This window comes from Ruditapes philippinarum, unplaced genomic scaffold, assembly GCF_026571515.1.
Source record: "Ruditapes philippinarum isolate M1 unplaced genomic scaffold, ASM2657151v2 ctg940_1_1_1_1, whole genome shotgun sequence".
In the NCBI taxonomy this organism is placed as follows: Eukaryota; Metazoa; Mollusca; class Bivalvia; order Venerida; family Veneridae; genus Ruditapes; species Ruditapes philippinarum.
The window spans coordinates 34,005-45,052 of record NW_026866687.1 but is presented as its reverse complement, the minus strand read 5'-3'; the positions used below and the strand labels follow the sequence as shown (position 1 = coordinate 45,052).

Sequence of the window (11,048 nt, the reverse complement as noted above, 5' to 3'; positions counted from 1 at the left end):
TTGACATGCATACAATTGTATTTTTTTAATATTATAAATATATTTATACAAAAAAATGGGGGCAATTTTAGCATCAAACAACTTAAAAGTTACATTTTTGATATAGGCATTAAATGATTTAATGATGATAATAAGAAGACTAAAACTCTCTTGGCTTTTTTAGCATTGTTTTCAGCCATCTTTTGCATTGACAGCTTACTACTAAAATATAATCCAACATAAGAAAATACTTTAACACATTGTAATTTGTTGTTATCATATGTCCATTTTCAATAGTTTATGAAATATAATGCTTTTACGTATTAGCTAAATCTGTATGAATGCCTTCGTAATGCCTTTGCTCGAATACTTTTTACACGTTTACACACTTACAGTACCACCACTCCGAGTTTAGGTCAACATTCGAATGCTTTCACAAAGCAATTGATACATTCTATAAAACATCATGTAAATAAAAATTTCATATTCTAACTTATATCTTACGATATTTTTTCTTTTATGAATAGACAATCCGATTAGTTAAAACAAACACAAGCTAATCAGAAGATGACTAGCAGTTTAAGCTGTGTCTATGTTAGGATATTAATAATTTTTTTCTATTGTCCAGTGTTATAAGACATCCCTGTACTTGAATATTATCGCCTATTATCTATAACGTCATAGGTTGTCATGTCGTCCCTAGAAAACGCCTTTGAATCAGCATTTTGTTGCGGTAGATTGTCGTATACACGTCCGGTACATTCCTGCATTTCTGTTTCGTATGATTGATTGTCAAAACTTCCAATTTGGCTTATGAAAATACAAAAAAACAAAACAAAAAACAATGTTAACATTATTGATTTTTATGAGAACGTTATGTTATTCAGTTAAATATGTATATCTTCAACTTAAATCAAGGGTTATTAGCCATTTCTTTATTTTTCGTAGACAATGAAGATGATGAAAGACTATTGGCCTTCTGAAAACTTTTTTGACGCTCGTAAATATAGATATCTGTATGTATGAAAGTACTCCTCCAGTGAAATGTATTTTCTTACAATGCTTCAACAATTAAAAGATGAAAGTAAATGTTTTAAATACAAGATACGAAATTATTTATTAAAAACAGAAATACATACCTTTGATGTAAAGACTTAGTGCATTGTTTTCCCTCTGAAATGTAGAGGATTTTCATATATTTGCATTTTGTATACCAATAAGCAAACACATCAACCAATTGTATCGTAGTTTTGTACATTGTAATTTTTTATTATTATTTTCATTATTTTTATTTTATACTGTTAAACGTAGGGGCGTAGCTGGGGCCATTATTAATGTACGCACAAATGTACACGCAGGAGGTCAAGGGGGCCGCGAAGCCCTGGTGGGGGTTCAGGGGGCTTTAGCTCCACGGATTAAGTCATTTAAGGAATATTCAAATATATAATTTCACGTCCATTTATTATAACTTAAATGTGGTTAAAATCCTCAAAAAAAAATGGGGTTAAAATCCTCAAAAAAAAAAAAAAAAAAAAAAAAACCCGCAATTTTATTAAAGAACAACATTCTACACCTAGGAAAACATTTAAAAGAGCATTGAAAGTTTCTCTTGATTGTCCTCTAATTAGAAGTTTTTGAAAACACATGTGGCACATTTTATATTCCCACAGATATATAGCGACGTAGTAGATACTTAAGAATCTAGTATCTTAATGCATTTGTAGATTCAGTTTTAGTATATCAATTAATATTAATCGGCATAAATTTCCACACTAATCTTATTGAATGTTTGGGACCATAATTGACATTGATATGAAATGTTTAAATTACATTAATGATAAATGCTTTTCATGGATCAACGACTAATACTAACATAATAAAAGGCGGTTAATTTATGTTATTTTTTATCACCTAATAAATATTATGAAGTTTGGACTTCATATTTTTTACTTTACCGTGTTACGTTGTATAGCAGTAAAGTTATGTCTGCACGTTACGATTGAATAGGTCACATAAGTTAAAGCTTGACCAATGTTTGATTTTGTTGTTACAAACTGACCAATGGAAATGAATGGTATGATAACATTGGGATAGGTTGAGTTACAGGCGTCAGTTTCAAGCGTGCACTTCGGCTAATTAACATGTGCTTTAAAAAGTTCAAGTTCATAAATTTAAAAATAAATAAAAAGGGGTTATTAAATGCAAATTTTGGTGATATTTTGTCATAAGGATATGTTAAGATGGAGGGTTGTTGGGCCATTCATATTATATAATTTAATATTTTTGTGTGAAGTCCACACACGCCGATGAGGAAGGCACTGAACTTGTTAAATTGGACACAGGTTTTATCAAATGATTATTCTCTATTGTTTTCCTGGACGTCGTGCGACTGTAAATGTCATGTGCGTTGTCATATGAATACATGTATTGTCATAAATATTGATATATTTGTATGGTTTTGGTTGATTAACAGTCTCTCATAGCTATTGTGCAGTGCTACGAGGCGAAATATATGTTAGTGTTACGTTATTTGAAGTAAAGGGGAGACTTTGTAAGATTGCACTTACTGTTCAAATCAATTGCAGTTATTTTTCAAACTGCCATAAAGTTTTGACGCACATATCCATGTTTTTTATGGTTGCTCATTTACTTAAATTCATATTTATCATAACAATTTTATAGCTAAATTGAATATATAATTATGTGTCTACCATAATGATTGTAAAATTTTAATCTGGATTAAAACCTAGCATGTTTGAATACAATGATAAAACCGGTGTTGAAAATTAAAAAGAAAGATTATTATACAGATTGCGATCATCAAAGTCATTACGAGATAGTTACCTGTTCCTTTGGCTTTTCGTTTAAACCAAATCACGATGCAAGCTGGAGTACCAGCACATATGACAGAAATTATTGCCAATACTATTGTTACAGTTTTGAAATTACTACTGACCATAGTTTCTATTCCAACATCAACACTGGGGTCATCTAAAAAGTAATTGTTTATTATAGAATTAATGATCTTTCATACAAGTTTATTCAAATGAATAAATAAATCTTTATCAGAACTGAGTTGCCAATGTTTTGATGAAGCATATATGCCAGTGATACTCACCAGTAAATTGCTTTATGATTATTTTTCTACAAATTGTTTTGACAATTATTATTCAAGGAAAATCCATCAATGTGATAACAATACAACACAGTACACAAATCATGAAACCTACCTTTTTCAATAAGGAAATAATACTGGTTATATATTCCGACGCTGTTTTCAACTGTTAATCGATATTGGCCCAGGTTTGCCTGAGTTACATTGACAATCGTAAGGTTTGTTTCCAGTCCTTTTACAGATATCTGTACATCTTTATTACTTTGTAATGGTATCCATTCATTCGAGATTTGTTTGTACCATTTGAAACAATCAGAACTTGGCGTTGGATATGCAATAGCAGTAAATGTTAATGTAACAGGCGCGCCAATAGAGCAAGTTGTATTCGTAATTGCTTGCCAACTAGGCCGTGGAGGACCTTAAACAAAGAAAAAAATCTGGTTTACTCTCTTTGATATTCAAGCATTTCTATTCTAAATTGTATCGATAAAAAGGCTATTAAAGCTGTTAAGGCTGTCAATCAATGGCTTAAATATTTGATATATAAGTGTTGTCTCGCACACTGATTTATTTGGGGTAATATTATTTATATTCATGTCTCCTATATACCCTTATTTTTTAATTTAAGCAGTATATTATCGACATACAACAAGAGCTGTCGGTAGGACAGCAACGCTCGACTATTCTTAGTGCTTGATAGTAAAAAAAGCCTTGATTAAAAGGTAAATTTTCTCAGTAAAGAAAAAGGCAAAATTGTTCTTTAAATCCATATCACAGTTATAGGCCTTGGAGAGAGTCCTATTATGCTCTCAAAGAAGAGTATAAAATTTCAACATGTTTCAAAGCCTTATGTCAATCAATTTTGAAAACATTTGAGGTATTACAAAAACTTTAATGTAAATTCTAAGTCGAAAAAGGGGCATAATTCTGTCAAAATGCTTGATAGAGTTACCTCCTCCTGTCTACAGGTTGGGGTCATGATGGTGAATAAGTGTGAAAAGTTTCAAAGCCATATGTCAATGGACTTTGAAAATATTTAAACTATTACAAAAACTTTAACGTAAATTCTAAGTCGAAAAAGGGGCATAATTCTGTCAAAATGCTTGATAGAGTTACATTCTCCTGTCTACATGTTGGGGTCATGATGGTGAACAAGTGTGCAAAGTTTCAAAGCCCTATGTCAATCGACTTTGAAAATATTTAAACTATTACAAAAACTTTAACATAAGTGGTTACGCCAACGCGGACGCAGACGCCGACGCCGACGCTCGGGTGACTACAATAGCTCTACTTATTCTTATCGAATAGTCGAGCTAAAAAACGAATGTACTTACAATTGACAAACAAATATAGTGTTTTATTTGTTACATTTCCCAATTCATCTTTTCCTACACATGTATATTCACCCCTGTGGAAACAAGCCACTCTCTGACGAACAAATCTCAATTTGTTATGTTAGCTTTTTCAATTAAACTTTTCTCTTCGAACTTAATTTCCACACTTGATGCAGGGTTACCGCTAATGTTACACGTAAGCTGCAAGTTAACGTAGTTCTCGTCGATCGTAACGTTTGTCTCACCAGCATGCTCTTCAAAATATAACGAATTCACTGACGCACGCTCTAGATAAACGAAAATGAATAGATGATTGGCGTGTAATATATTTCCATTGAATATTTTACAGTAATTTGATAAAAAAAGATGTTTCATTTGACCTGATGGTCGTAAAAAATCTTGAATCATTTTTTATGATTATGAAATTTTGAAGGTGTGGTGCATTTTTTAATGCAAATTTGTCAGGTTATAAGAAATATTATTGTGTATTAATTTCTTTTTAGACAGACAACTATAAACATACATATACAAATATATAAAAAAAATAATTTTTTTATTTCAAAAATCTTTGGGTTTACCTCAACATAGAGAGAATTTGTTGGGGGACAGTGCTTCTTTCTGGCGAAAATTTTAAACTTGCAATACCTTCCCTTTCCCTTTGAAATATAGGTAGAATGCCTGGGTTGATTCCGTTAAAAACTCTTTTTTTCTTCCCTTCTATATACCCTACAATTGTAGTAATGGTCTTATCGAGTTGTAACATTTGAATACTTCCGAAATACCATCGGTAACGTTTAGAGAACTGACCCTAGAACTATTTCCAATCTTAAGTGATACCTTCACAACTCTTACTGTAAAATGAGACATGACTAGTATAAAATCTACTACAATACTTAGTATGTCAAAATTCAATCAGGGTTTCTTAGGAGTTATAATTTATAAACAAATAAAAATTCAATAGATATTATACTATAAAGAAATCTTAGAACAGAAGATTCCTTTAAAGCAACGAAAACAAAGCAAATGGTTGACAATTGCGCACTCGAATGAATTAACGTCCTTAACGGTATTCAGCCCCTAACAATTAAAGAACTGGAATTGACAACACGAAGGAAACACAAGTTTTTCCACAGCAATACAACACTTCACACAAGTTCTGGAATTCTGAAAACGGGAGATCCTTCGATAACAATAAAGAGGTCAAAATAAATATAGCAATCAAGTAAATGGTAAATAAACATTCTCATGAACTTGTTAAGCTCTTTCAGTTTTTTAAGATGATGGTGAAGAGACAAAGATACGTTACAAAAGCGGCATGGGCGTAAATATGATAAGATAATAAATAATTTACCGGCAAATCTGATATTTACAGATGACTGTGTTTTTACTTCATCAGATGTATCATTCATAATCGTTGCACCACATTGAAATCTGACGGTATGGTCAGCATTGTCATTGAACACTGTGTATTTTCGAAGTACTAAAGTAGAGGTGAACATCTTTTGAAATTCTTTACATTGCCCAGGTGTTTCTGTGACAGGCTCTGAATTTGACCATTTAGATCCAGATTCATCCGAAGACTATAAAATAAGAATATAAATTGTAACAATTTTCAGCTATATAGAATTTGGCATGAGTTACTAAATTAATCATCAGTGTGCCCAATCCACGTGTTTTTCTGGTTATTTTATGGTAATAACATAAACAGAAAGATATACAAACAGCTTCATTCAAATCTAAAAATCACTTACGTTCTTTATTTCTTTGTCAAATAAGGGAAAAGTAGAATATCATTAGTGCATAGTAATGAGAGTTTTAATAAATGGACCGTTCTGGCCCGAAAACGAGAAAAATATTTGTTCGTACAATAAGAAGAAAAAAGATATATTAATAGTTTTTTTCCGTTTTCTCGAGAATGTATTACCTGCAAATAATACCATATAAATGATGGAGTTGAAGAAATACACCCAGTTGTACACTTTAAAAGAACTGCATTTTTAGTTAGATCCTGGTCCTTGCTTGGTGGATTTTCTAGATGTAGTGTTAAATTCTGAGGCATTTCTGAAATAAAAGGATACATAATTTTTTTCACGATTTCAATTATCGAATGACTGACAGCTAGAATAAAATAATTAAATATTTGAAAATGTACCGATTTGACGTGTCCACATTTGTTATGTCCACATGATATATGCATTGCCTGGTTTTATAGCTATTAGCTTTTTTATGTATTGAGCTCTACCAAAGATGTTTATTTTGAAAATATATATCAATTTTAAAAGCCGACCCGAATAATTAATTACAAAGCATATGAATGATTAACCGTACATTTCTACACTACAACGTACGAACAAGGAGGTTATTGGCCCAAAGCGGTCACCGGAGGAGATACTGTTATTTGTGTAAAAGCAGTGAAAGTTTCTGTTTTGAATTTCTCAAAATGTCCCAATTTCATAGCTGTACGTCAAAGGACAAGAACGTATGTTACTTTACCACCTTGGGCAGGGCAAAAGTTTGATCCTAAGGCTTTAAATTGAACAATCTTGTAACAAGTCTAACATACAATGTGTCATGTAGAATACCTAAGCTCAAGCGTTCTCCATTCAGAAAATTTGTGTTATTTGTTTTTGTTTAATGTTTATAATTAAGAAAACTCATGACCATCAGGACGGAGCTTATATTGTCCTTAGGATCATAAATTGGACAATCTTTGTAGACTTTCACTTTGTTTCATGCCAAATATCTAATCTCTAGCTTTTGTCATTACAGAAAAGAAGTTTTGTTTAAGTTTTTGCTTAATACATAACTACAAGGAAAACCTATGGCCCCGGGGTGGTACCAATGTTCAATATGGAGGCAAAATTTGAACAACATTGAATGAAGCACACTAGACAATGTTTCATGCCAACTATTTGAGCTTTAGCCTGTGTCAATTCGGAGAGGAATAATTTTTTTACTAAAGTTCATTATGAAAAGCAATGATCCCCGGGGCAGAACATATTTTGACCTTAGGGCTATAATTTAAACACTCTTGCTAGAGATCTACTTATACGTACAAATATCTAACCTCTAGGCTTTGTCTTTCATGAGAAGAAAATTTTCAAGGTTTTAATATACATATCAGGAAAACCTTAGACCCCAACGGGGTCTGGCCAAATTTGACACTAGGGGTAAAATTGAAATAACTTTGCTACAGGGCGTACAGATGACATAATGCATGTACTAAATAACAGAGCTCCATGCCTTGTCATTTCAGAGAAGAAGATATTTTATTTCCATTTTTGAAACTTCTTTTCGGGCCTCGTCACTTACTCATGCAACAAACAGGAACTATTTGAAGACATTTAAAAAAAGGACCATCCAAGGATTATTCTTAATGCTGGATTCAGAGGAGACGTTGATAAAAGAACTTGATGATGCACGACGCACGATGACGCAGTGGGATCTATAAAATGTGTTTCCTTGTAAAGTCTACTAACATTAATGAAGAAATATTGATCCAATAAGCAAGATTGATATTTCTTTTGTAGAGTACGAGTTCAGTTGCACTCAATAAGACTTAAAAGATATTTTCCTGTATAAATCTCTAATTCTATAAAGTATTACATTAACGTCAAATTACTTTCGTAGCGGGCCTACTTTTTTACCTTACACGTTTAATTATAACAAAATAGCAATGACTCAACATGAAAATTAAAATAACTTTTGGCAAATAATAATTACACTTTAAAACTATTAACGTACTAAAATACACATCAATATGTGGTCATAGAACAAAATGGAAATATTTGAATTCAAATTCCTCGTCAATTGAGTTGTGATGCATGTTGTTTTTTTGTATAAGTATTTGCTGAAAGAGGTCTAGAAAACTAAAAACAAACCCGCTAAATTTGGCAAAATTAAAAACGTTCATATTTTGTTGTGTAAATGCAAGTCCAAGGAAATAGAAACTTATATTGTCGATGTTTCGTTAAAGTAACGATATATATCCTGTATCCTAATCTCATTTAATGTTCCCCAGTAAAGAGACATTAACATTATGATGACTGCATATTTACATGCTTCAAATGACAAAAAGTGTACATTGTTACGAGACAAATACACTTTAGCAACTACATACCGTAGTTTTAATTTCCGCAAAATAGAAATATTTTTGATTACGTGTAAGCTAAAAAAAACCTCTGTTTATTCAACCCTGCGATACCATTAAAAACACGCTTTTCCTTGAGCACCCATCCAACCGATTTATTTTTTAAATATAGATACTTTACAGAATCATTCTGGATATTTTGATTTATCATATATTCCGCAATTATCATAATTATAAAGTATTTTTGAAATATAGATTTCAATAATTCGGGGTATAAACAATTAATATCCATCTTTACCCGTACCTGTGGTTGCAAACTAATAGGGTTGTTTTGACACATTGGAGAAATGTATTTTTGGTGAATTTAGTATGGCATTGTATATTAATACAACAAAGCACATTTTCATCTCAATTATGTGTAACAACTTACGTTCACATTTTGTGTCGTTCTGTATTTTCTTGAACAGTATTTGATCATAGTTACACTCAAGACACTTATTGTCCAATGATGAACTGCATCTTCTCCTCTTACAGTGTTCAATATGCGGGCACTCTGAAAATACTCTTTTCACTATATCTTTATTGAAAATGTAACATTTACAACATATTTAAAAGCTCTGCTCAATAAACTAGATCAATCATTCGTGGACGATTTCGAGCACCGTTTTGACAATTATGTATTATCACGTTCAAAAATTAAACCTAACAAAATATTTCCGTTTTATTGTGTAACAATAAAAGGCACGCTTGAACTGTGTGTAACGTTCTTTGTAACATCGTGTCAAACGTTTTTTTCACTTGAACTGATTCTTAAAGAAACGTGATTAAAATGAATTAAATAAACATGAATAAGCACACACTTAACGTACTTCAATTGCAATCAAAAATACTTAAAAAGACACATGATTGAAGAAGTATCAGCAAAACTGCATTTATGTTAGGATGTAGTAATATTAGTATAATATAAACAACAAGGTAATTGTTTCTTGTTGAAAGCAACAAACGACTGTGCTTAAATTTGTAATCTATGCTAAAGAAATGTTTATTTAACAAGTATATCACTATTTTCTTATGCATCATCCTACATATAAATCCACAAGGCTCTATATAATATAGCTGTTTTATAGTTGCTATGCTAACAAAAGAATAAAAGAATGTTTATAAAATAAATTGTTAAAACTTTAAAAGGTAGGCTATATCAATAATGTATGCTTTTGAGATAAAAGGAAATCGCAAACTGCGTAGGCAAGAAACATATTTGGCTTGCAAAACATGAATTTAGCTATAATACGATCTATCAAATGATTTTAATATCCATGCTGATTGACAATAAAGAAACTCAGATAAGCAGAGGAATGAATTGTCCTCTTTTAAATTCCCACTCTTAGCCTTATATCAGTATTACGATTCCACCCGTACAACATGTTTATTATATGTATGTGTTTCATTAACGTACACCATTTAAATACATATAAGATAAAATAATCGATCTATAAGATATATAAGAGACTAAAATTTTAAATTATTATTTACATAAATTCATGTATGTCTAAACTTTCCTTTCTTATCTGAACTTCTATCAAAAATAAATCTGCCAAAGTTAATTAAACACACTGGATGATACAATCACCTAGTACACCTAAATTACAACCCATGTATAAAAACAAATGCAAATAGTATAAAATTAACTTTATTATATTAGGTATTCATTATATTACCAAGTTGTGACACTTTGAAAAAGTGTATTCATTTGTTACCAAGGGCTGATAGGATATTCTGCTCTATTCTTCTTGAATCTAGTCATTTCGAATAGAATAATAATCAGAAATGTAAACATTTATGTTTTTAATCCTGCATTTTAGTTTTTAGCATAAACTATTACAACGTCTTAACAGAGTACATCTCAGATAACAATGCAAAATATTAACAAAATTACATATCACCACACGTCCACTGCGTGACTAACACGCACACATTCACTACACTAAACAATTGTCTCTTAATTGTACACTTTTGTTTTGAATGACCATTATATAAAACATTGATTGCAATGTGATATGATATCTTCCTTGTTCTATTTATATTAAAGTGTTTATTCCAATTAATTTACATGTTAAAAGAAAGAGGCATATTTGGAAACATCTTGACACAGAAAATAAAATAACAAAATAAAATAATACATGCAAATATTCTTTAACAATTTTAAGTTAGTAAGCCCTGAAAGCGTTTTTGTTGCAAGGACAATGTGTCAAGTGTCTTTTGAATATGTCAACACATATCTTCTTGAAATGTTCTTCCTTGGTAGTAAAGATCACGAATCAACGAGTGTTTTGCAAGGGGTTCAAGGTTACAAGAACAAGTTTATCAGCACAGTTTATGCTGTAAATATTATTCATTTCTACAAACATCTGTAAACTGTGGAGAACCATCATTATTGTGGTAAAAAATAGTATATAATTGCAGTTACAAATTTTTTATAATACCTGCCGGTTTCTTTTTGCTATGCCAGTTTTGGCAAATTCAATTATGC

General features: G+C 31.2%; 1 protein-coding gene across 1 annotated transcript; it reads right to left on the bottom strand.

Annotated features, from left to right (window-relative positions):
- Positions 1–635: 635 nt before the first annotated feature.
- On the bottom strand, positions 636–9,091 carry LOC132733349 (uncharacterized). Its single transcript, XM_060719990.1, has 8 exons — positions 8,949–9,091; positions 6,353–6,489; positions 5,780–6,008; positions 5,190–5,279; positions 3,210–3,512; positions 2,824–2,970; positions 1,119–1,152; positions 636–789 (listed from the first exon to the last, which is right to left on the bottom strand). The coding sequence occupies exons 2-8, from the start codon at positions 6,485–6,487 to the stop codon at positions 636–638; spliced, it is 1,092 nt and encodes a 363-aa protein (XP_060575973.1). The 5' UTR covers positions 6,488–6,489; positions 8,949–9,091.
- Positions 9,092–11,048: the final 1,957 nt, after the last annotated feature.

Coding starts and splice junctions, on each gene's coding strand:
- LOC132733349 (XM_060719990.1), bottom strand. CDS start 6,487: ATGCCTCAGAATTTAACACTACATCTAGAAAATCCACCAAGCAAGGAC. Junction 2,971..3,209: donor TTATTTCCTTATTGAAAAAG/GTAGGTTTCATG, acceptor ATTACTTTTTAG/ATGACCCCAGTGTTGATGTT. Junction 790..1,118: donor ACTAAGTCTTTACATCAAAG/GTATGTATTTCT, acceptor TATTTTCATAAG/CCAAATTGGAAGTTTTGACA.